This window comes from Brienomyrus brachyistius, unplaced genomic scaffold, assembly GCF_023856365.1.
Source record: "Brienomyrus brachyistius isolate T26 unplaced genomic scaffold, BBRACH_0.4 scaffold148, whole genome shotgun sequence".
Lineage (NCBI taxonomy): Eukaryota > Metazoa > Chordata > Actinopteri > Osteoglossiformes > Mormyridae > Brienomyrus > Brienomyrus brachyistius.
In genome coordinates, this window is record NW_026042423.1 from 20,277 (window position 1) to 46,236 (window position 25,960).

The 25,960-nt window shown below is 50.7% G+C and overlaps 2 protein-coding genes and 1 long non-coding RNA gene across 6 annotated transcripts in view; 2 read left to right on the top strand and 1 right to left on the bottom strand.

The window, feature by feature from the left end:
* Positions 1-19,636, top strand: part of LOC125728055 (AT-rich interactive domain-containing protein 1B-like) — a 32,434-nt gene extending 12,798 nt beyond the window's left edge. Inside the window, exons 4-17 of one of the 2 annotated variants that reach the window (XM_049005117.1) lie at positions 191-521; positions 6,238-6,365; positions 7,741-7,835; positions 8,991-9,149; positions 9,372-9,581; positions 9,723-9,927; positions 11,914-12,052; positions 13,269-13,441; positions 14,166-14,310; positions 14,744-14,863; positions 15,012-15,087; positions 15,175-15,958; positions 16,141-16,271; positions 16,502-19,636. In XM_049005117.1, coding sequence (XP_048861074.1) covers positions 191-521; positions 6,238-6,365; positions 7,741-7,835; positions 8,991-9,149; positions 9,372-9,581; positions 9,723-9,927; positions 11,914-12,052; positions 13,269-13,441; positions 14,166-14,310; positions 14,744-14,863; positions 15,012-15,087; positions 15,175-15,958; positions 16,141-16,271; positions 16,502-18,304 — 4,499 coding nt within the window. In that variant the 3' untranslated portion in view covers positions 18,305-19,636. The remainder of the gene's footprint in view (positions 1-190; positions 522-6,237; positions 6,366-7,740; positions 7,836-8,990; positions 9,150-9,371; positions 9,582-9,722; positions 9,928-11,913; positions 12,053-13,268; positions 13,442-14,165; positions 14,311-14,743; positions 14,864-15,011; positions 15,088-15,174; positions 15,959-16,140; positions 16,272-16,501) is intronic. The other variant, XM_049005116.1, reaches the window with a different exon arrangement.
* Positions 5,742-8,587, bottom strand: LOC125728057 (uncharacterized). The gene is made up of 2 exons (XR_007388902.1): positions 8,373-8,587; positions 5,742-5,950 (listed from the first exon to the last, which is right to left on the bottom strand). It is a non-coding gene; the product is annotated as an uncharacterized LOC125728057 (long non-coding RNA).
* Positions 19,637-23,496: 3,860 nt separating the features above from the next.
* The window catches only part of LOC125728056 (palmitoyltransferase ZDHHC14-like), a 41,518-nt gene continuing 39,054 nt past the window's right edge, over positions 23,497-25,960 (top strand). Inside the window, exons 1-2 of one of the 3 annotated variants that reach the window (XM_049005119.1) lie at positions 23,497-24,330; positions 24,716-25,004. In XM_049005119.1, the coding sequence (XP_048861076.1) occupies positions 24,766-25,004 (239 nt within the window). In that variant the 5' untranslated portion in view covers positions 23,497-24,330; positions 24,716-24,765. Of the gene's footprint in view, positions 25,005-25,960 lie in introns of all 3 variants that reach the window. The other 2 variants (XM_049005118.1, XM_049005121.1) reach the window with 2 other exon arrangements.

Consider the following 25,960-nt stretch of genomic DNA (forward strand, 5'->3'; position numbering starts at 1 on the left):
AGGATTTATCTTCCTTATAGGTGCAGTTAAAAGTCACACGGCAGCTTCGACAGTTGGAGACGGTTTTAACAGCACAGTAACATTTTCACTGGATGACTGAGTGTGTTGCCTGTTGTTTCTGTAGTCAGACTAACAAACCCCTGTTCATCAGTCACCGGCACCGCTGCCTGACCCGTCTCGTCTCCCCCAGGTAACTACCCCCGGCCCCCCAACTATGGAGGCACCCCCAGCGGTAGCTACAGTGGCCCAGGCCCCGGCATGACCAACAGCTTGGGCCTGAACGCCAACAGCCCCATGCACGGCCAGGGTCCTGGGCAGACATGCAGCTCCGGGCCAGTGGGTCGCAGCCCTGGGCCCGGTCCCGCAGTAGGTGGGCGACCGTACTCCGGCACCATGAGCGGGGCGGCCCCTGGCTCACCCAGCGTGCCCCAACCGACCGGCCCCGGCATGGGCCCGCCTGTTGCCAACATCAGCCGCAAGGCTCCAGAGGTCGGCGGCACAGCCAGCTCCGCCCAGGGCAGGTGAGTGGCAGCCCGTCGTGCCCGCATCCCGCAGCCAGGGGGCACCCTGCATCCTCTGCCATATTCTCCACTGCGTCTACCACCATCTTTAGCTGCATCGCTGACATCGAGCTTCATTTAAAAGTCTGGCGGCCCTCGAGGGAAGCACGGGCCCTCCCAGGGGATCTGCGCGTTAATGATGATTCCCATAAACCTGCTGCCGGCCATCATGGAGGCAAAGGCCGTTAAACGTCCGTAACTTGGTTTACAAACCTTACAGCCAGGGGAAGCAACTGCAGAATAGCGCGTGCTCATTTTATAAGATTTTTTTTTTTGTAAAATTTCCCCAGTGCTTGAGAGTCTCTCCACGTCGTTTTGATGTGCTCTCTGATGGGAGGGGGGTCAAGCTTGAGGGGTACATGCAGTGCCCTCCTTTTGACCCCCGTTTGAGAGGGTCGTCTCTTCTCAGAGTCGCTATTTTTAACTCCGCATGAAGAGCAGCCGCTGCGATGAGGTGTCGGGGTCTCGTGGCTGCCCACTTGGAATGTTAGGGTTCTTTTACAGTGACTGGGGGGGGGGGGGGGCTCGTGCCAGGTCCCATTTAAGCTGCTAGGGGGCCTGAGCAGCTGCCCCCCCTCCTTCAGCCCTGTAACCGCACAACTCCGTAAACTCCCAGCGAACCGGCGCGGGCGGAACAAGGGCGGGCGACGTTCCAGCCCAGAGCGGCCGCCCAAAACCGAGGAGGGGGGCCCTCGCTGATTCTTTGCAGGAGAGCAAGTTTGTATCGGGGAAGAACATTTGCGCTTTCATTTTATTTTCTTTTTTTTTTTTTTTGTGCGCAGTCACCTGGGGAGCCGTAAAGGTGACCCTTTTATGGCGTTTCTCTCTGGAAGCTCTGCTCCCCCCGTGTCAGATTTATGAATCTTTTAGCTACGTTATTAATCTTTATTTGTCATTTCACCCCCCGTTTCCCGCGTCCCTGTGACGTCTCGGGCTGCTCTATTTGTGAGGGTCGGTTCTAACCCGAGAGGCTCGTCTGCACCCCCCCCACACTGCAGGCCTCCGTTTGCGAGGTCCCCCGTCTACCTGGGCTCATGGCCCCCACCCCCCCAGCAGCTGCAGCCGCCGCCGGCCCTGGGCTCCTCGCCCCCCTCCTCTTCACCGCAGTATGATCGCTACGGGTAGGTTCCTGGGTGCCACTGGGTGCATTGCTATCAGCAGGCGCAGTGCCGGTTCGCAGTGCTGGGGGGCGCTAATCGAAGACACGCTGCATGCCCTTTGTCACCCATCACGGGCAAGGTTTTCCCACCTTTTGTCTGATTGGTCGGTTTGCCTGACATGTGATCTCTCACTGCACCGCTCACAGGTAACGGCTAACGCAGTGCACTGACCAGACTAACGCGTGGTACAGTCTGCTAACCTAGCTATGCAATCTAATGGAGAGTCTGTGTCACCGCTTTATGTTCCCTGTAACAGTGTGTGTGTTGTGAGCTGAGCCATAAAGGGCACATTATTGTCAGGGGTGTAAAGTCTCTCTGAGGCTCTCTGGGGCTTGTCGCCTCTCCCGCGATGATTCTCTGGACTGTCGTCCATCTCCTCATGGATCCACACAGCCCCGGTGGCACAAGAGGGCATCATGTGACCGCGATGGTCCTCCTTATAGCCATCTTGCAAAAAACAGTCATCATGGCTCGCACTCGGTAATAATGACAAATTAGGCGCCGGCCGAGAGGCGCGGCACTCACTCCGGCATTCGGGGGTGCCGTCTGACAGCTGGTGATTAATGGCTGGTATCGGCTCTGGCGGCGGGTGGGTTGGGGTGGTGCGTACGTGCCGGACGGGGGGGGGGGGAGTGGGGGGGGTGGGTACTGGAAGACGGATCCTCTGTATATGGGTTCTGGCACAGTGCGTGCCATGGTGCCGAATGAGCGGACCTATCAGTCACCCCTCCATATCCCCCTAAACGCAGCACTCCAGTGTCGATGCATCTGTCCGGAGAGAGCCCCCCTGTGCTAGATACCTACCCCTGTCTACCCCCCCCCCCCCTCCCGGTTTGAGTCGCACTCCTGGCCTTGATTAACCCTTCCCGATTGTATCTGGCTGTTGTGTTTTTTTGCACGTCAGTCTCGGTTTGCCGGCGGCCCGTTTATCTGATTCCGACGCTGCGTCATTGTGCCGGGTTCGAAGGTTAACCCTCGGCGTCTGGCATTTTTCGGGAGGGGAAGAAGAGGAAGACGAGGCGAGGGACGAATCAGTCTGAGCATCTCTGTGCCTGCAGCGGCCTGAGCCTCGCATCAGGGGCAGGGGGTGCGTGAGAAATCAAACATGGCTCATACATAATAAATAATCTCTATGCTCCCACCACAAGCCCATCATTGTTGTTCATATTGTCCCCCCCCCCCCACACTTTATTCCCTTTGATGTGACAGCATGTCTTTCAGGCTACGCTCAGATGTGGCTCACGTGAGGGGGGGGGCATGAATGTAATTAAAGCGCTCTGACAAAAGGACTGACAAATCTCCCCCCATCCTGCCCGGGCTCTCGGGTCCTCCAGATGACACTCGAAAGCGGGAGGTTGACAGACTCCTCACTCTGGAGGCACATGCCACCCCCGCTCCACTATATCTCCCCCCTCCCATGAAGAACGTGGCAGAAAACGGGTCCAGCCGCCAATGAGCCCGGCCCTTCGCTGGGTCCTGATCATTTCCTGTTCCTTGTTGTGGTTTTGTTTCTTTGTTTGTTCTTGCGGTTTTGTTTCTTTGTTGCTGTGCAGAATGTCCTCGTCTGCCGTGTTCCTTTCTGTGCGATATTTTGAAGTACGGGTCCATTTGGCCGCTGGCGCAGCCTCGATCGCTTCTAGCACGATGCTCTGCCGTCGCCGTGGATATTGCATCCTCACCGTAGCGTTTTTTTAGCGTGTATCACCGTCGGAGCTGGGGGCCGCCTGTCATATGGTCCAGGATAAACCGAGAGGGGCAGTGGGGTCTGTGCTGACGGAGTTGGGGGGGGGGGGGGGGCATCGCCCTGTACATAGGCGGCCATCAACCAACGAATAAAGCAAAAAGAAACTGTTGTTGGTTACTGAAGGGCAGGCCAGCACTTTGAAGGAGTGTGTCCCGATGTTCAACGGTAGGGGGCGGATTTTGGAAAACGAGGCGATTAACAGGAACCTTTGAATCCCAGCACCTCCTCAAAGCTGCAGGAGTGTCACAGTGGTGGGGGGGGGCGGTGAACAAAGAGGGGGAATGAAAAGCACGATTTTAATAAACCTATCAAGCAAATGAAAAGCAGAAGACGGAGGAGAAATTCTTCGAGAGAAGAGAAAGTGTTGCCAAATAATTCATTTCTTACCTCCTTAGTAAGTAAATTTCCTAAATAAATAAAAGGCACTTGAATGTGAGTCGTCGAGCTGCCGCAAGCTGGGGGGGGGGGGGGGGGGGCGGCAGCACGTGTGAGGCAGGGAGATGTGTGTGTGTGTGTGTGTGTGTGTGTGTGTGTGTGTGTGTGTGTGTGTGTGTGTGTGTGTGTGTGTGTGTGTGTGTGTGTGATGAATAGCCGATATAAATGGCTTTTCTCTGCTGGAGCCGTTTCATGTGCTTGTTTTTTTATTATTAATATATTATCATTATTGTTATTAAGCATTAAGCATTTCTCTGGAATTAAAAGTACATACCCATCCCCCACCCTTTGCGTTCTTGTGTTCAGCCGAGCAGCAACAGTTTAAGTGCTCTCTGGGTGCTGGAACGGGGCAGGCGGGGCCCAGTTCTCCTCTTTAGAACCCTATCCTACACGTTTGCATGGAAACGCCCGTCTTTGTGCCGCTAGTGATCAGTGCCAAGCGTTACAGGCATCAGTGCACCCATCCGCCTTGTGTCAGGAGTCACTTGGGGTGGCGGTTCTCCCTGATTGGCTGTCAGGAGGCCCCACCCAGGGTGTGACAGGCTGCTCCATGGCCAAGAGGCGGGGCTTGCATGCCGTGTACGTGTGGCATGCTGCTGTCCCTCACTGCCACTCCCTTTGGCGAAGTCTAGCGCCTCCTGGTAGCGGCGATCTCGGCGCCGGCTGAGACACCCCGGGGGACGGCGGAGTGTGCCACATCATGATGGGGGTCTGGCCCCACATGCATAAATTAAGCACAGAGTGGCTTTTAATGGCTCCTCTTAGACATGAATTTGTAATAACTTCAGTCCCATCCCTGAGTTACACACACAGTGTGTTTCTGGGGGGGTGGGGGGTGGTGACAGTATTTATCCACACCTCTTAAGGTTACCTTTTTATACTGGTGTGAATTACAACTAAAGACCCCCCCCCCTCACTCTTTCAAAATCCTCCCTTGTCTGGAGATTACAGCCCCCCTTTCCTTTTCTCTCTCTCTCCCTCTTTCTCTCTCTCCCCCCCCCTCTCTGCTGGGCCCTTGAAGCTCATGTATGCAGGCACCTGCAGACCCCGAATAGGACTCTGCCCTTAGCTGTGGGGGGGTACGAGGCTCCTTGACCCGCCGGACACACATGACATTAACAGGCCGTCATCGCGAATGGTACTTTGGGGCTGAAATAGATTTCAATCCTCTCTCTTCCCACCAAAGAAGCCAGAGAGGAGGATGAAGCAACCACGGGGGGGCATGGGGGGGGGGGGGGTGGACGGCCGGTTTATTTTCAATTGTATTTATTTATTTGCTGGAAGCTGCCTGGAACGTGTTGTCAGGGACCCAAAAATCTCATTGCCATTATAACCATTGTGTTCTAAAATCATGAAATGTAACCCCCCCCCCCCCGCGATGTAACACTTCTTTAGAGGATTCCATTTCACATTGCCCCCACCCCCTTCCCCTTAATGGTTCTGTCTGCCACAGCGGGATTCCTGTCCCTCATTGGCTGGCCAAGCTGCCTGGTTGCACTTCACTTCAAGCCAAGCGGCTGACATCAGAGCCCCTGGAGTCTGCTGTGGTTGACAGCGTCCCCCCCCCCCCCCCCCCCCAGAGTTACCTTGTGCTATTTTTGTACTGACAGCTGATGGGACAGAGCCCCTCATTGTGTGCTTGTGTTTTTTTTCTGTTTTCTTTCGGGGATTTGGGGGTTGGGGGGAGGCAACATATAAATCACCTGACATCCTGGGGGCCGTTGCGGCTAGGTAACGTTCTGTGGTCGCCATAGCGACCAATTACGTGACGATGCGGTGGGCGGAGGGTGACGTGTCTGTTCTGGTGAGACACCCTGCTGAGAGCCTTGTTTTTTTATGATACCCCCCATTGCCTTCCTTAGCCTGGGGAGGTGTATATTCTGCTTCTCCAGCATGACGTTACGGGTTTGTTTACCCGCTTACCTCTGATGACATCGTCTTGAGGAGGCGTGTCGGTCCCGAGCGTCCGATTCGCCGATAGTCCCATGAGAGCCCCTGAGCCCAAAGAGCCCCTGGGACGTTCGGTGAATGTCGGTATCACTGCAGCTAATCTTAAAAGAAAAATCACAGCTTTGTCAAATCAGTCCCCAAAAAGCCTTTTATGAAAAGCAGCATAACGCATGAGAATTTTCAGTCAAAGGCACTGTGGCATCGCCGGATTTCATTATCCGACTGTATTCTTAGGTTGGGATCTTTCCAGTGTCAGGATTGTCCGTTTCCTTAACCTGACAGCATCCGTTAATTTCATTTTTTTTTTAATTTTTTAATTTTTTTATGCTTAACATGCTTTTTAAAATGCATGCCCCCAAGTCATGCTTTGGTATTCCCCTGTACACAGGCAGGGAAGCTACCCTGGCACGAACCACATGGGGATGATGGGGGCCAACTCGCCATACAGCCAGCTGGCAGGGAACAGCTCTGGGGTGATGACATCACAGGCGCCGCCCTTCAGTGTTCCGCCCACAGGTAATACTCAGTGACCAGAAGGAATTGTGGGTAATGTGTTAGTTTGAGGTTTATTCTACAGTTCTGTAGAATGACTATTGCATTTTTTAGTTTTTAATGCCTTGTATTTCTGTTATTGTTCTATATTAATTAAGTTATTGTAATATGAGAACCAGGACTCCCAGAGAAACTGTTCAATACAACCACCAGCCCTCAAAATACACCACACCATCCAGACTTTGAAATCGTACTTATTTGCTATGCAAGATGGCAGTTCAATGGAAAAATGCCTCTTTGTCGGATGACTGCAAAGAGGATCGAGAACGTGAGCCCTTGAAGCTGCGAAACAGCCATCTTTGTATTGTTTAACAAAAAAGAAAAAGTGCACTGTCAAAATGAAAATAAATTTCAGAAAGCAAATGAAGCTTCGGTGTGGAACGTTAAAGTTCCGTCCTCGCTGTGTGCGTCGAGCCTGTGACTCATCCCCATGCCTTTATCCAGCTTAGATTAAGGCCTTTGTAGCTAAATAAATCAATAAAATTCATAGGTCGGTCCAAACCTTTATCTCTCATTGCCAAGTATAAACTATCAGAAAGTGCTTTCCTGAAGGGTACCGATTTGTGCTAACCATATTGAATTGGACTTAACAGTGCCTTTCACAGGCTGGTAGTTGCCCCGCTTAGCCGGCCCCGATTGGGTCCTTGCATTTGCTGGCCTGAGGGAAAGGCATTTCTTCCTGTTGAGGGCGGAGTGGTTTTCAAGGAAAACAACACGATTATTGTGTCTAGTACACGTAGCATAACTTAGCGTAAAAACACAACCTGCTTATTTGTCGGGCCGACAGGTCTTTCCGAAAAGATTCAGCTTTCAGTAGCAGGTTGGGGTGCGTAAGGGCTCGAATGTCCGCTCTGCGTTGACTGACGAGAGTGTTAAGTTAAACTGAGGCCATGCTCGAAAGTGTGATTGACACAGCATGTGCGCGCCCTCTCGCGCACATTATATGGATGTACTTTATATAGACAAATTCCCGTTTCACAGCAATTAACAGTTTCTAACAGAAATGGATGAAAATTAAGTGTAGACGAATCTGTCCGCACCCCGTCACGCAAACACGCGTGCACACATCAACATGGCGCATACACACGTGAGGCTGCGGACAACTACACGCACATTGCAGGCCTATGTGCCGATGACGGTGGGGGGAGGAAGATGGAGCCCCCAGCTATCATGCTTGGGAAGCATCTTCTGTGACATCCCTGCAGTCCTGACATTTACAATGCCGAGTGATGGGCTGACATCGGAAAGGCAGGGGCATCCCAGGTCCCACCAGTACAGGGCGCCCTTTCTCCATCCATTTTTTTTTTTTTTTGTCTGTGGCTCCTTGAATGGCCTGCAGGGGGTGCTGGTGAGAACATGATGGCTGCTGACCCAAAGCAGAAAACTGACAACAAGGAGGAGAGCGTTCCACCTACAGAGACTGCCAAAGCTAAGGTATGAGCATGATGCTGTTCTTGCGCTCTAACTAACACACACACATACATACATACACACACACACACACACACTGCTCAGGACAATGACGCAAATACCCATTGGGGCATTGTCTGACCAGACTACATGTCCCAGCATGCTTCTGTCACATGCACAATGACAGGCTTGTGTTAGCATTTAATGGTGACTGGGTGGGTGATGACGGCTGGTATTTAGAACAAGTATCCCAGATTACGATCTGGTTCAAGAACTGTGGCCTTTATTGAAGTCAGACGGTGGATGAATTGCGGGCCGGCACTTTCAGAGGGCTGAGGCAGAGGGAGGTGTGATTCCCATGGGCAGCCATCCCCTCTTTATTGACAGTCCCACAAACTGGGTTTCCAAATGCCTCATAAACAGAAAATGGAGCTAAGATTTTCCTCTTTACCCCCCATTATCGAGTGACCTGTATCTATGAGCCCTAATTTCTCATGCGCGTTTTGGTTTCATCCGCTCGTCTTCTCGCCACGGCCCTCGTCTCGCTGTTTCCCCACTCACCGCAGATAAGGGACAGACCGTCCTCGCGGCGTCGAACCGCAGAGCTTCGCCTCGCCCCCGGCGCGGAGCGGAGCGTGTTTCCGTTTAGTTTGTGCATGTGTGCTTTAATCCCTCGTCCTTCACTGCGCCACGTGTCACTCACAGCGAGACTCTGCCGCATCCCATGACAGTGCTGACAGATCGGAATGCTTTGTGACGAGTCTCCAGGCTCGATGTCATCCCAGTGCTTTCTGTCCTCACCCCCTCCTGCCCCGGGGTGACATGTCGGCACTGGAAACCCCTCCCACAGCCCTCCGCCCCCCATTCCCCCTTCTGCTCTCCCACTGATAGTGAGCTTTTGCTGATAACACAGGTTCACGCGCTGAATTATTCAGAGCAGCTGGAGCCGCCTGAAAGACCCCGGCTTCCCTCCGGACGCTGCCGGCCCCCGGGAGCGTGCTGAGCCCCCGCTATTAGTCGGCATGCTCCGCTGATGCTCGCACTCCGGTCTGGCTGCCCGACCAGCAGGGGGCGATATGGTGCCAGTTTCACTCACATGGGAAGGAACAAAAAACACAATGAGGGATCTCGCTCACTCCTGTCGATGCTCACCCTGCCTTTTTCCCTTCGCCGCCCCAGGATGGATACAGCTCTCAGTGTATATCTCAGCCCCCGACGCCTGGTGCCCTGCCCGTCCCCTCCCCGCTGTCCCCCAGCCCTGCTAGTCTGTCCTCCTACCACGGCGATGACAGCGATAGCATCAGCAGCCCTGCCTGGCCAAAGACGCCATCCAGCCCTGTAAGTGGTGCCTCCTCACTCTTTCTTAGTCCCCTTTTGTTTCGTCTGCGTGTGTCTGTGTAGACATGTGGAGGTATCGAGATTTGATATGCGCAGGGTTTCGACACCAACCCTCAGTGGAGGAGACCTGCCTAATTTTTTTTGGTCCTCCGTCCCTGTCTGTAACCCCCACCCCCCCCTATCTCCCTTCTTCTTCACCTTCTCCTGTCCCTTCTGGCTCAGAAGTCCAACTCCTCGACCATGACCGGCGAGAAGATCGGCCGGCTGTACGACATGGGCGGCGAGCCGGAAAGGAAGCTCTGGGTGGAGCAATACCTCTCCTTCATGGAGGAGCGTGGCACACCTGTGCCAAACCTGCCCGCCGTGGGCAAGAAGCCCCTGGACCTCTGCAAGCTCTACATGACGGTCAAGGAGATGGGCGGCCTGGCCATGGTGAGGGACCGGCTCTGTCGGCGCACTGAAAGGCGTAGGAGGGGCGCGCTAAATTTAGCGGGATGCACAAAGGGGGGCAACCCAGAAAAGGGGAGAGGTCCGGTGTCCTCTTGGTGCTGAACCCACCTCCCCCCACAACAGGTGAACAAAAATAAGAAGTGGAGGGAGCTGGCGGGGGCCCTCAGCATGGGCACGTCCAGCAGCGCCGCCAGCTCACTGAAGAAGCAGTACATCCAGTATCTGTTCGCCTTCGAGTGCAAGGTGGAGCGCGGCGAGGAGCCCCCCCCGGAGGTCTTCGCCATGGCCGACGGCAAGAAGCAGACCAAGATCCAGCCGCCGTCGCCCGGTGAGGAGGCCGCAGGCCGTCTCGGGGAACCTTCCGGAACATACGTCACACGTCTCCCTTTGATTTGGGTTAATCTGCTGTGTAATTTTAGCAAGCCTCGCATTTTTTCCCCCCACCAGAATCTGCAAGGGCGGGTGTGCATTTGAGTACTAAGGATTTTTGCTTTTTTTTTTTTTTACTTTCTGAAATCCAAGAATTCTCAATAGCAGAAGAAAACCCATTGAAGAGGGGGGAAAAAACCTTTCCTGGATAGGAAGTGGCAATTATATCGGCATCGCAGCTGGGTGCCTGTCGCCTGGCTGCGTGTCTCACGACCATCCCCCCCCCCCCCCCCAAATGGGCCGCTGGAGGTGGTATAACGGACGAGAATGCTACGTGCCGGTGCCTAGTCGTCCTACATAGTCAGGAAGCGCCTATCACGCCTATCCAGCCATCCTGCAGGTGGTGCCTCCCCTGCTTGGGCAGAGAGGGAGGGAGTGACGGGTGACTATAAATAGCTGACGTGATGTCACGGGGAGAGTCGTCAGGCAGCCGAGAGGGGGATTCCCCTCAGGATGATTAATGGGGGCGGAGCCAGCATATACACCGAGGTGACCTCTGGTGAACCCAGTGTTTGCAGCCATAGCAGTGAGGCAGCAGCTTTTTTTTATTAGCTCACCTCACCCCCCCCCACCACCACCACCTTCTCCCTTCTAATATAAAGATGAGGGCACTTGAGTGCAAGGCGCCCCTCCCTTCTTGCTCTGTGTCTGCGCCCGCCTGGCCTTTGAATAATGCCCATCCACTCCAGCTCAACAACCACTTTGTACTGTTTTTTCTTTGCTGGAGGGGGGAGGCACGTTTCCAGTGTTTTGCTTTTTGCAGTGGTGATACTAGCACCTGTCATCTGCCTGCCAGAATAATCCCACAATTCCCGAAACAAATCCTTCCCCACAGTGCCCCCTGCAGGGAACCTCGGTCCGGAAGGCCTTTCCCCATCCCCTCTGCCGAGGACCCAGTGTGCTGTCAATTATTCAGCGTCGATATGAATTTTTAAAGTCAGTCTCTGTCCCATGTGACATTTTTCCTCACTAGTGTAGATCACCAGGATTTTAACTTGTGTTTTTATGAGTTTGTACATGTGGCGTTGTGTTGAAGCCGGCGGCTTTTGAGTATGTACTTTTGACTGAGCCTTCATAAAGGGTTTGGCTTCTCTATTCTGGGCGGAGACCATAGATCATCTTCTGTGTGTCATGTGTTCGGTGGGCGAACTCCCTACTGGCAGCACACAAGGAAGAAACACATTGAGTCAGAGCTGGGCACACGGCTCTTCCGCTCACCCACGCCCTCCAGTGGCCAAGTCAAGTCAAGTGCGCTTTATTGTTATACCATCCATATCCAGGTATAATGGGGCACGAAATAGTGTCCCCCAGAGCCTGGGTGCATCATACAAACAGCGAGTGATGGGGGGGCGGTGTTTTATAGGAGCAGGCTGGACACTAGGGGTTTGTGTACATAGTAGCATGTGCATGTAAACCAGGGGTAGGGAACCTGATCCATGGAGGGCCAGTGCGGGTTTTTGGGATGACCTCTCAGTCAGCCAATAATAAAGCAGCGATTCTCAACTCCAGTCCTTAGAATCCACTGTTATTGGCTGATTGAGAGGCCATCATAAAAACCCGCACTGGCCCTCCATGGATCAGGTTCCCTACCCCTGATGTAAACAATGAGTAAAACAGCAGCAGCGTAACCGATGAAATTAGAATAGTGACTCTTAATGAATAGGTAAATAACTTGTGATGTTCTGGAAGGCATGTGAAGTGTGGTTTGTTGTCCAGTGAGTATTATTAAATCAAGGTTCATATCGACTCATTAAACTAGGAATGAGAATTTGGTGGCCATATTGGAAATTTGTGCTGTTCAGCACTCTGCCTGCAGGGCACCTCTTTCAATGCTTCCTCTTCTCCTCTTCACTTGCTCCTTCTCTCCGCTCCTCCATCTCTCCAGCCAACTCTGGCTCCCTTCAGGGCCCCCAGACTCCACAGTCAACAGGGAGCAGTTCCATGGCCGAGATGCCAGGAGACCTGAAGCCCCCCACCCCGGCAGGCACGCCTCACAGTCAGGTCACCCCGCTGCAGGGCAGCAGGTAGGTGGAGTGGTGCAGTAGCGTACCAGCATCAGCCCATACGGACCTGCCTCCCAATCAGAACCACAGACAGAACCAGAGGCCTACTGTCATTTACAACCTGGCAGCCCGTTATTTCAAAACAGATCCTTCCCCAAACCTGCTCTTGCAGAAGTCTGTATTTGCGAGCGAACAAATATTAATATTGCTTGCCAGTCTTTTAATTGTCACGATTGCTTGGCACGTAAACATTACCGATAAATAACTTGTAGCCTATTTGCGGCTTTGAGAACACAAATTAGAATGTTGGCAGAGCACTACGTAAATAAAGCAATTAAGGAAACGTAAGTGCCCACAGTTGATTAAACAACCTATTTTAAAAGAACGTAATGAAGAATTCATTTATACTGAGTTACATGACCTCCGTATTTTATTGTGACGACTGCTCGGGAGTGATTATTTATGCTCGTGTTCTGTTGCCGAATTTGTGCGCGTCTGAGTGTCCTGCTGTATTTCTGAGCTGCTCATTCTGGTACCAGCATGGAGCACAGAGGATCTTGCCCAGTATTCATCTGAGTGGGTCGAGAGATAATGTTCAGAATCACAGATATGTCTGGCAGGACATAAAAGGCTTATTATCGTTCATATTTATAAAGACCCTTATTCTTAAAATAAAACGTTTAAAAATAAAACATTCCGTGATTTGGCCGTTACCAGCCATTGTGTGCGTACCTGTATATATATTTGAATTTGAATTATAAATATGGTAAGTGAATTTTCTCCTGCAGTTGTGATAACTGGCTAAAATGCAGTTTAGATTAGATATTGTTAGGCCGCTTGCTGCGTTAATCACTGAAATTAATATGTGCTTTAATAATAGGCCTAGACGTAGCCCCCTGTTGTGATTTAGGTGCGGTTTAGCTCACAATGAAATTGTTTATATTGTAACCATAATATCATAATATATTCTGTATAGTGGTCAGATATTGCAAGGTTAGCATCAAACAAACCTTTATTTTAGTTATGTAACCACTGCCAGTTGTACTACTAGTAATAATGTTTTTATCTTTTTGGGGGAGTGATTGAGAATTAATAATATTTATTTGGGAATGAATTAGAAGTCTGTCAGCGAGAGACCAAGAGAGAGACAGTTAAGCCTGGCCTAAGTGAGGTGTGTGCTTGTGGTCAGTGTGGTGATTTGCGCTGGCTGTCCTTTCCCCCACCCCACGTGTCACAGGAACAGCACTGTCAGCGTGCAAGACCCCTTCTCAGAGGTCAGTGACCCCGCCTTCCAGAAGCGCAACTCCTCGACCCCTGGCGCCCCCTACCCACAGGGCACCAACATGTCGGACGTCATGATGCGGATGCAGTTCGAGGCCAACAAGGACCCGTTCACGGGCATGAGGAAGGGTGAGCTGGCAAGGGGGTGCTCTGCGTGCGGCTCGCAATCGATCGGGGGGGGGACACCTAAAGGCAGATGTGATGCCCCCACTTCCTACAGCGCACTGACTATCAACCGCTCCGATCGCTGGCAGTCTGCTGTATGACCTTCAGCCTCTATCCTCCCCTTTCCTTCCAAGAACACTGGATCACAGTGGGTCAGACAAAACTTAAGCATTATCTCACCCTGCACTTTCTGTTTGGAATTAGCTTTTGCCGGGAACATTACAGCCTCAGTAGGAATGCCGGCTTTTATTACGTTTTGGCAGCTAAGTAAAGCACTAACTGAGAACAGCTCATGCTCATCCATAGTCACGGCCACACTCTGCGGCAGCATCCTCACAGTCACTCCTGGTCCTTGCTGATTATCTGTGTGGCAGTGGTGCCCCCTAGTGAAGGCCAGTGTCCTTGCAGGGTTTTCCTAGCAAGGCCCCGGTGTATGTAAAATCATGTTCAGCTTGTGTGAGAGTAGAGAAGCTTCGACACTGTTCTTTAATCATGTTCTGCTCGCCCACAGCTACAGGTGTAGCCCTGTATGTTCAGTTATTAATTTGTGTATTTGTTTTGCATGTATTAATAAGCAAATGGGGGGAGTTTATTAGCTGGTGGGAGTGGATAAGCCAGAGAATATAACAGGTGTGCATACAAGATACACGCACCTGATTGGCTGATGCGGCCCTATATTTTTCAACAGTAGCGGGCGCAGAACCATTCATGTCGGCACAGATGCCCGGTAGCGGCATGCAGGACATGTACAGCCGAGCGCCATCCAGTGCCATGGCCGGCCTTGGCATGGGCCAGCGTCCGCAGTACCCCTATGGGGCCGGATACGACCGGAGGTGAGCCAGGCCGCCGAGTGTGCGTGTGAGCTCTGTCATACCTCTCAGCCAGTGAAGGGAAAATCCGGCCTTGCTGGGTTATCATGTGGTATAACCCATGTCTGATTGGTGAGGGCCTCTTGGGTTTGGTCAGTCAATGTGATCTTTCACAGTAATCCCAGCTTGTTGATATCTTCAATCACTTTTATCAACTTGAGGGAAATAAAGAGGAGCATTAAGTATTACTAACTTCATTTTTACTACTCAATGACTTGATGATCAAATCAATCTTATGATTATATATCTGTGAGTATATGTCTGTTACATTGGTAAAATACTATAATTAATGTGTGGAACTTCTGTTATAATTGCCCCATACTTCATAAGCATGTGTAATTAATATGTAAGTAATGTGAGAAATATATCTGACTGGGGTGAACATCCTGTCCAATAGATCAGACCATGTGATGGGCATGGAGGGTAACATGGGACCCCCCGGGAACCAAGGCAACATGGTACCTTCCAACAGTGACCCCAGCATGTATTCTCCCAACCGATACCCCTCTCAGTCGAGGTACGACATCCAGCGTCCCCCCCCCCCCCACCACCCAGCTATCTGGCGTGCTTTAAACCCTCCTGTGAATTTTCCATAGAGGGTAACAACGTGTGCTTACCGTGTGTTCGAAGTTTACACTCACGCTGCCGTGTCCCGTCCATGCCAGGCACGAAGGCTACAGCCAGCAGTACGGCGGCATGCCCTACGGCGGGCACCCCCCTGGAATGTTCCCCCAGCAGCAGGTGAGGTGGCCGCGCATGCCAGAGGGACAATCATCTGAACGTGGGCCCAGGATAGCTAACTAGCGCTAACGCTTACCCATTCTGCAGAGCTATAAGCGGCCGATGGAGAGGATGTACAGCGGCCCACCAGCCAAGCGACACGAGAGTGATGTGTACGGGGTGCCCTACAGCGGCCAGCAGCCCGACATCTATGGGCAGTACGGAGGCAGCTACTCGGGCCCCGAGCGGCGCCCCCCACAGGGCCAGTTTCCATACTCATACGGCCGCGAGCGCATGGCTGGTCCAGGCCAGGGCCCCCCACAGCAGCCCCCACAGCACGGAATGTCTCCTCAGATGATGGGCGGGGGCGGCTCGGTCGAGGGACCCCAGGCCAACATGTGGCCCCCCCGGACAGACATGCCCTACCCGTACCCCAACCGGCCAAGCCAAGGGCCGCCTTCGCAGGTACCTCCATACCCCGGCATGGGGAGGGGAGACGACATGGACAGTCGGTCCGGGCAGGATGGACCGTGGCCTGGTCACGGGGGCCAGCGGCAGTCCTCCTTCTTACCGCCCTCCACGGGGTCCATGCCCCCCATGAGCGGCAGGCCCCCGCCATCCAGCCCAGCCATGCCCAACCACATCTCCCGGGCACCCAGCCCCGCTTCCTTCCAGCGCTCCCTGGAGGCCCACATGTCACCCAACAAAGCAGCCTACATGTCCTCCATGAAGATGCCCAAAGTGGGCATGCCCGTGCCTGGCCAGCAGGGCGGCCCTCTCCCAGGCCAGGGCCCTCCACACAACAGGCGGGACCTGCACTTTCCTTCAGGGTCCATAGAGGGCACCATGCCTGTTCTCAAGCCGCGACGAAAACTTACCTCAAAAGACACTGGTAAGTCCTGCTCAAACGTAATTGTCATAGCAGTTTATATAGTACTATTGAGTAAAGTACATTTCCTGAGGGGAACCACAGCAGTTTTTCCTTGTAGTGACAGGCGCGTAGCCGCTGTGCTAGCCAGCTTCAGCCCGCAGTGCAGGTTTTCGTGTCAGGAACCATGTTTCAACGTCCCCCAGGAACTCCAGAGGCATGGCGGGTCATGATGTCGCTCAGGTCAGGCCTGCTGGCGGAGAGCACCTGGGCGCTGGACACCATCAACGTGCTGCTCTATGACGACAGCACCGTGGGCTCCTTCACGCTCTCGCAGGTGCGGGGTGCATCGGGGGCGGGGGGGGGGCATGAGGGCACATGAACACAAGGGCTGGGGAGCATGCACATTTTGTAAGACTTTAATTGTTCACTCAAAAGGTTGTAAACAGATATCGATCGCAGGGAGACCAAGTTGGGTTAGTGGATACAGCCAGCTGTACGAAGAACAGGAGCATTCCCAAAATAGGAACAGAAACTGAAAATGTGTGTAACCGTGTCTGATTACAGCTGCCTGGCTTCCTGGAGCTCGTGGTGGAGTACTTCAGGAGGTGTCTCATCGAGATCTTCGGGATTCTTAGAGAGTATGAGGTTGGAGCCGAGGGCCAGAAGACGCTCCTGGGACCCGGTGCCGACGAGAAGTCTGAAGAACCTCCTGACTCTGAGGGCGAACCCGAGCCCAAGATGGAGGAAGGGGAGGGGCTGAGGGAGGAGCAGCAGCCCAGCCAATCAGAAGAAGCCCTGGCCAATAAGGAGGAAGCCGCCCCAGAATTGGAGAAAGAGGCGATGGTGGATGGGGTGGCTAAGGATGCAGACGGCGAGCCGCGGCTGGAGGGCGAGTGGCCTTCAGAGCAACCCATCCTGGAGCTGGAGCCAGAACCGGAGCCTGAGCCGCGGCCCAAGCAGGCCAGCAAGTACGACAGGTTCCCGGTGAAGGTGCAGAAGAAAGAGGACGACTTTGTGGAGGACTGCTCTGACCGTCTGGGCCAGGTGCAGGAGTTCACCAGCGGGCTGCAGCACTGGCAGGCGGGCGGCGGGGACTCCACGGCGCACATCCAGATCCACTTTGATAGCAAGAGCGAGGGGCCTGCCTGGGGGGTGGTGTGTGGAAGGGAGGCGGGGCCTGGGTCACAAATGAGGGCGGCCAACAACGAGGAGTGCGGAGAAGAGGCAGTAGAGAGAAGCATCACCGCCACCGTTGATGATGTGCTCTGCGCCAGGCATGGCAGCCTCTCCGAGGGCGGCTCCTCCCTGGGGGCCCATGGCGGCTCATACCCTTTCCGACTGGATGAGGCCGAGGGTCGTCGTCGCATCACGGTCCTGGAGGATGAGCCACGCACCCTGGATGAGGCACCGCTGTCTACCGCCGCCACCTGGCAAGATTCCCTGGCCCGCCGCTGTATCTGCGTCTCCAACATCGTGCGCAGCCTCTCGTTTGTGCCTGGCAATGACGCCGAGATGTCCCGGCACCCCGGCCTGGTGCTGATCCTGGGTGAGCTGGTGCTGCTGCACCACGAGCACCCTGAACGCAAGAGGCCGCCCCAGACCTACGAGCGGGAGGAGCAGGACCGCGGCCTGGCCTGCAGCCGCGACGAATGGCGCTGGGACTGCCTGGCTGCACTGCGGGAGAACACCATGGTGACTCTGGCCAACATCGCCGGGCAGCTCGACCTGTCCCTCTACCCAGAGAGCATCTGCCTGCCTATCCTGGATGGCCTGCTACACTGGATGGTGTGCCCCTCGGCTCAGGCCCAGGACCCATTTCCCGCCGTGGGGCAGCACTCTGCCCTGACACCACAGCGCCTCGTCCTGGAGACCCTGTGCAAGCTGAGCATCCAGGACAACAACGTGGATCTCATGCTGGCCACGCCGCCCTTCAGCCGGCAGGAAAAGCTGTTCGCCACGCTGGTGCGCTATGTGGGTGAGCGCAAGCATCAGGTGTACCGGGAGATGGCGGTGGCCATCCTCTCCAACCTGGCACAGGGGGACACGCTGGCAGCACGCACCATCGCCGTACAGAGGGGCAGCATCGGTAACCTGGTGGGCTTCCTGGAGGATGGCGTGACCATGGCACAGTATCAGCAGAACCAGCACAGCCTACTGCACATGGGCCACCCACCCATGGAGCCGCCCAGCACCAACATGATGTGCCGGGCCGGCAAGGCCCTGCTGGCCATGGCCAAGGTGGAGGAGAACCGGCCTGAGTTCGTGCTGTACGAGGGCCGGCTGCTGGACATCTCCATCTCCTCTGTGCTGAACTCTGGTGTGGCCTCCCTTATATGTGAAGTGCTCTTTCAGATTGGCCACTTATGACAAGAGACGCAGAGATCACATGCGATTGGTGGTTTTATATTTTTATTTAAATGAAATCAAATAAAGTTTGTTTTTTTATATATATAAATATATATAGTTCCTCTGGCTCATTAACATTTTCATTTTGGAATTTAAAAAATAATTTTAATACAGATATTTAATACCTGCCGTTCCTGTGTTCTAAGTGTATTTCTTTGCTTCTTTTATATGTAATTTTTTTTTTCTTTCGTTTAACCAAAGTTGCTGCCAGATTTTGGAGAGGGTATCTTTATTTTTCTTAATTTGAAATTAGTTTTCTGAATGTTCATAAATATCGGTTTTGATTTATTTTTGGGAAGCAGATTTATTTAAATTGTGAGAAATATTGTAGATAAGTTATCTTGCCACGTGCCGAGGAGAAAGGAGGACAATGAGAACAAAAGGAACCTTGATCTTACTTTTTTTTTAAAAAGTAAATATATCCATCTCTGAGAAAATGAGTTGTGCAATAGGATTTAATGTAAATCAGCTTGGTAAGTAAGAGAAGTGTCTTTTAACATGCAATACATGAATTCGACCACAAGAGGGCAGTGTTGCATCAGCCTGTCTTGGAGAAAATTGTCCTCATAATTTTTGCTTCCTTCAACAGTGACAAAATCTGGCTTGCTTCCTTATTTGTTGTCACGGCTACATCTTGAGTACACTTCCACAAAGGAACAATTTTGTTTTTGTACTTCTGTTGCATTTTTTTATTTTCTATTTTGCCGGTTGGCCAATATGTATATAATGTTGTACATTGGACACCCCCACATTTTTACCCCTTAAATTTTTTTCCCCAGTTCTTTTTCAGAGATGTGGTACCTACAAAGTGATGGTAGTTTTTAATCATTATTATAATTATTGTTAATGTTGTTATTTAATATTATAAATATTTTGTTATCTGGGTCATATCTTCAAGCAAGGTTCATGTAAAGGTTCCTATCTGTTTGTTTTAAAAATAATTATAAAAATTCTCGTATGCTTTGTTCTGTAGCAGACAGCTGTTCACACCAGTTGCTTCGTTAACCAGATGTGGAAGTGATTACATTCAGATGGTTACTAGAAAAGGTTACAAAAGAACGAAGAACAGGTTTAATGGGCTTTTTTTTTCTCCCCACCAGTGATGCAAATGGTCATATTTGTACTCCAGAATAATGTAGTTAAAAAGAATGACAAACAGCAGAAAATACCAACAAAGGATGTAAATGACACCTTTTTCCTCTGACTCAATATCATTTATTCAGTATAAATCTTTATACTATATGTTCCACATGTTAAGAATAAATGTACATTAAATCTTGTTAAGCACTTTGATGGCCGTTTTTTATTGCTTTATATGTCTGCTGTTGTTTGTTCCAGTGACTCGCAGAAATTCTGTAAGTCCAGACGCAGGCGTTCATGGACACCTGCCGTACCAATGCGCCGTGTGTCCATTGCTGTCCAAAACACATTTTTAGCTTCACTTGGAACAGTCCTCATGGAGAACTTCAGGCTAAACTAAGGCATCTGAATACCGATGACGTCACCATTCAGATAGAACGCTCAGTCCGTATGCAGGGTCCTTTATGGGAGTTTAAGTGAATGTTGGGCCAGCAGTTGGTGGATTCTGATATTCTGGGACTGGAAAGCCGTTCAGTGCTGGAGCTCAAGGGGTCTGCGGGTGTGAACTCAGGCCACCTGGTCTCTGGCAAAGCAAAGCCCCGCTATCTGTGGCCTGGGTGCAGAGGAAACGCACTGACTCCATTCTCCGCAGCAGCCTGCTAACTGGTTTGGGTGTTGAATCCTCCCCTCCACCAACAGATTCTGCACTGTCCTTCCTATTAAGCCCCCAAACTATCGAGTACAAATTGATATTGACAAAATTGATCCCTATTACAGCCTTTAGCCTCGTTTTTCTTATTATTCTCCCTATAGATCAGTGTTTCCCAGTCAGGGACCCAGAGCCAGTCCACATTTTTGCTTCCTCCCCACTCTCTGGCAGACAGTCCACATTTTTGCTCCCTGCCGGGAGCATGGAAGGAGCAAAAGCGTGGGCTATATGTGGGTCCAAGAGGACTGGATTGGGGGAAACTGCGATAAGTGCACAAAAGCCAGTGGAAGTTTATAAGAATGGACAGGCTCTCAAATGATTTCTTGGGCAGAGCTGTTGCACAGCACAGGGCAGTTATCTAAATCGGCTGGCACTTCAGCTGGTTCCTGACGTAACCTCCCACTCACTATGCTACCGGAGCCAGCACTGCCTCTGTGCTGTGGTGAGTCACAGGAACCACCAGCACAATGTGTGATGCGTGGGCAGTCAGTCACACTGGCCCCCGCCACGCCTACGTCACATGGGGCGGCAGGAAGGTAGGTGATTACCACAGGACTTCCACACAGTTTGGGTCTGAGGATGAGTGTATTCCATTTTACGTTGAATTGTGTGTGTGTATGTATAGAGAGATTGTATTGTGAGAAGTAAAATGGCCACATGACTGATATGAACGATAACATCATCGTGATGTCATCCTGTTGCCTTCAGTCCCGCATCAAGGACATGACCCTCTGCAATCCACTCCTGTAACTCTGCCTACATGTCACAACCAGCCAAGTTTTGTGTAAAATGTCTGTTCTGGCACGACCTCCCATATCACCTGAACTTTCAGTTTCGAGATCACACTGCTGCGGGCATCTTTTTCTGTGTATCTTCTGCTTTCACTCTTTGGTCTAAAGTCCATTCTGGAACGTTTCAAGTAAATGGTTGATTAAGAAATAGTTCCCTGCGAAAGCAACATATCCAACTGAGACCTTGTTTTTATAGCAGAGTGCAGTTTATTCTGGAAAATGGGCAGGTCTCATTTTTGGCATGGTTTCATGTTGTTTATGTATATAAAAAGAATATCATGGAAAACAATTTCCTTTTGGAAGCACTGAGTTATAACCCCTTTCAGAAGCTGGCAGACACTACGATCTGAATTCCTAAGCAATTCAAAACAAGCAAAAGCCACACATGCACTTTCCGAGTGGCTAATAATTCTATATGAGTAGGACTGTAATAAACGATGATAAGCTATTATTCATTAGGTGTGTAAACTGTTGGCACAGTGAACAGCAGATGCGTCCATTTGTGGTTGGTGAGACGAAGCATTTGCCTTAGTGGTCGAGCCAGCGACCATGCAGGCGCGCAGGACATTTTCCTGGTGATGAACAGGAATGAATCTCAAATTCCACAAATTCCAAAGGACTCCATGTAACACAGCACCAGTGGTTTGAGGGGGGTAGGGTGGGCTTTCCTCCAGTTGTACATAAGATTTGATGTGTGTTAAATTGGATGAATTAGCTGCTGGGGAGATATCTTCGTGCTTCTGACCAGCATTTGGCCATCGCATGTCGAGATCTGTTGCTAGGCAGTAAGCTGTCCTATACCCCTTCTCAACAAGATGAGACTGCAGGTGGTCCCCCAGACGGTCCACATTTTTGCTCCCTCAGGGAATATGGACCGTCTGGGGGTCGCCGAGGACTGGTTTGAGAAACGCTGGTTAAACTCATCCAGGCCCAAGAGTGTGCTGCCATCATCTGATGAGGTTCCTCCACTACTGATATATCCTGGGAATGCGTGAGGACTGAGATACAAAAAACAGGTTACCTACAGATGTCTGAGCAGCTAGGAAAACAATTTATCTGGGTTAGGAGGTTTCTTTCTGTTTTTTTTTTTGGGGGGGGGGAGGGCGCTCATTTACAGTAATCCCTATTCATTTGCTCCAAATAAGCTAGGTGACTGAAATGCTCAGAAGATTATTTGGATCTTAATTTTAATTCCCGTATTTTTATCGTCATCCCGTCAATAGTGACGTGTTAAATTGTAAGCAACGCTCCGGACTCCTTTCTTACTTAACTGGAGCTGTGCCGAGCTAGTGCTCTGTGAGTCACCAGAGCAATGATGCCTGACTTTTCTGACGGAGACGAGGAGGCCCGTTGAGTATGGTGGGCAAGCACCGCGTGGAGGAAGCGCGGGGGAATCACCTGGGAGACAGTCTGCGTCACGAACGGGCGAATACGGCGCTCCCGTAAAAGGAAGGGGGCCCGAATCACGTGACCGGGCATCCGGCTGCCAGCTGTCATCTCATTTGCACTTATCTTTCTGCTGATTTATCTTTAATTTTACAAACTGTATAAGTGTCACTACCCATTCAATGGTTAATGAAATGATGCAGAATAATATCTTCGGTGGGAAATGGAGGGGATTTCCACATTTACGTCGTTTTCCTGTCAATCCATCGCATTTCAAGCCGTTTCAACATGTGAATACAGAAAAAACATTACGTAGAGAATCCGGTGTGAAACATCTCATAAAAATCACGTTATCTTACGTTATACTTTCATACAGTAAGTCGTTGCGGTTCTTGATTTTATCGATACTAAATGTATTCACATTTATTACATAATTTACTGCGGTTTATTAAAACAACGACCACGACTGAACTAAATTAATACAGCTCAACGAAAAATCAAGTGGCGTTATATGCTGCATCTTTATAAAGCTAAAATACTGCTCCAACTTGCTAGGTCAACTATATCTCCAGATTTCTTTTATTTAAAAATTCCCGAATCATGACACTCACTGTGTAGTAGTAAGAGTCATCACCTTTGTCTTATCATAGTCTTAATTCGACCGACACTAAACCGAACTTATTTTGAAGTTACTCCGAATCGCTTAATCACTTAAAACGCCCCGAACCGAATAACTACGGCATATAGGTCCCTTCAATAATTTTTAAGCATTCTGCCGATTTCTCTTTGTATTACAGGAATAAACATCCTGATATAATTTAAGAAATCCCAGATTCTGCTGCTCATACGAAATATAGTTCAATTTAAGTTCGGATTTTACTACATTACTATATTACTTGTGATCTTTTGAACGAATTCCAAAGGACATTACCATGAAGCTCAAGAGTTATTTTCAGCATTCCCAGAACAAAACACAAAAAAATGTCTCGTTTAGAACATCTTGGGTTATGGAGACACCAGCTAACCGGAAGGCTGTGCACATTGTTAAGCAACTCGTGTTCATATGCCTGTTCATGAGATGGAATTTGTAGTTTTTATAAGAATATTTTTTGTGTTGGCCTTCAGTGTCGTGGGACCGGAAAACTACACTTCCCGAAGTCCCACGTGTGGCCGTACCCGCTCTTCTCCGGACAGCTCAGCGTACTGTTTATTAGTTGCAATGAGCAGCGAAGTGGTGAAGGTGGTGGTAGAGTGTGTCCTCTGGAACAATTAAATAAGGGCTGTTTCTGTTCTGGCATTTCTCTCGGTCGATGTTGCGAGTTTCCACGTCGTCGGCCACGGAGGAAATAAAGGCGCTCGCCGTGTACCTCAACTCCTCGCGTTTACGATTTTGAATCTTGATCCGACGCGCCTCACCCGTGCTCATCACTCGGATTCCTACGTCGTTTGTGGATTAAAAAAAATTCATATTGAATGTGAGGGCGTCCCGAGCTGATGCGACTGCCTGACTAAGCGACGCTTTTGTCGGCGAAGGTGGCCCGGCTGTCGAGCGCGTGAGGCACCGGCGCATCTATGCGGACGCCTCGCGTGTTTGCGGGATGAAGATGTCGCGCATAGTTTTAATAGCCGCTCGCAACAAACCCGGATAATCAGCGGACGAATAATCGAGAGAGAGGACGACAAGTAGTCACGCTTCTTTATTTTTTTTTTTATTTTTGTTGTGGAGGGTGAGAAGAAAAGGAAGGGGATATTTGGAGGGCTTTTCGTGCTGTGCCTCTTACTGCGATCTTCAGTTGGATGTCCGTCTGCTTACGATGAACTGGCGGGGCGGCGAAGAGTAGAAAGGAAACTGTCGGCAGGAGACCAACTTCACCGTGTCTTAGGCGGCCGTCCTCCTGCATATGACCGCTTTGTGTTTACTGGGGATAACGAATAGTATAGGCAGCCCGACCCGCGTAGACGAAAGGCTTTGCTTGGATATTTGTATTTTGACGTCGGGTTCTCCGAAGGGAAGAGACCAGGTAAGGGTAATTTAACCAAGGATCCCTACCACTCTAGAGGTTTGTTTTGGTCGATCGATTATCCTTTTGAAGACGTTTCCGATATCCTTTATACTGCTCTGAACACAAGACATTGATGACTCTTGAGTACCAATCAATAAGTCTTGAAAAGAATATTCCCTGTTATGTAATGGGGAGTATTTCAGGGAATAGACTATGTGTACGTGGATAGACTTGTTTTTTATATTAGGGGTGAGCTTGAGATACTGGGGCTTTCTTGCAACAAGCAGGAAATCCATCACACTGTCTAGATACGGTTTCACTGGAATTGCAGTGGACACTATGGTGAGCGTGGACATTACACAAAGTGACTTCATCATTCCCATCTGCTCTGGTTCTCTCGCAGAGACTTCCTCGGATTTCTTTTGACCATTGTTGGGGTGCCACTGTTGATTCATGCATCTCGGGGTGTCCGATCCCATGAGAGAGTGCGAGTACAGTCAGATAAGCACTCGCAGCTCGACACCAATGGAATCTCCGCACAAGAAGAGGATCCCAAGGAGGAAGTGGCAAGTCTTCCCAGGCCGGAATAAATTTTACTGCAGTGGAAGGATTATGATGGCTAGGCAGACCGGTGTCTTCTACCTCACCCTGGTCCTCATCGTGGTCACCAGTGGGCTCTTCTTCGCTTTTGAGTAAGTCAAATATGTCTGTATATGTGTGGGTGGGTGCGTGTGTTTTTTGAATCTTCCTATGAGCATAACGTCATTTCACTGGTTTGTTGACGTTAGGTCAACATAACCCCTGCAACAAGTCCACTGGGAATCTGCTAGGCCGCTAAAAAGTGTTTTGAATGCAGTTGTCATTAAGGGTTCTTTGATAACAAATTCTTTGACAGTATTTCTACAAAATGGGGCGATGCATCAACATTCACAGTGGATAAAGACAACCACGTAGGCGAGGTACACCAGTAAGGTGACCATCCAGTTAAAGGGAATCGCTGCCTTCCAAAGATGTGTGTAAACCACCTTTTGATACTGTTGCAACTGTAACCTCCAGTCTCCTGTTACATCTATCTGCTCTGAGTGTCTTTTTTTTTTTTGTCTGTGTGTCTCAACACATCCAACCATCTGTGTTTGTTTAGTGAAGATAATTTCCTTGGGAGAGGGGGATTCCGCCCTTCTCTTTGAGGGGGGGGGATTATCAGTGAAGCTGGAGCATATAGTGGAGAAAAGGTGGGCGGCCAAAAGCCAGCTGCCCCCTCTTCCTCTACTTCGAAATCCTGCCCACCACGTTGTGCCAGGGCCATGCTGAGTGCAGCCCGCCATGTGGTTCGCATTGACAAGCTCCTCTTCCCCTTCTAGCTTTTTTCCATTCATTATCATTTTAACCCGGCATGATGCAGACTTTGGCCTTGGGCCTGTAAGCCGGGCTCAGTCTGCTTCAGCTAGCGACGAGAGCCTAAAGCAAGCACTTCCATAAGGCCGACACCTACATCGATTGGACGCTCCAGGCTGCAAAACAAAGGAATTTTCTAGTACTTAATATTTTCATGGCTTGTCTCTTATCTTGCGGTATGACCATATCTTTTTTTTTTTCCTGTTTGGTTATATATTTTTTTCGCTTTACGTTTGATTTTATTTAAGGAGCA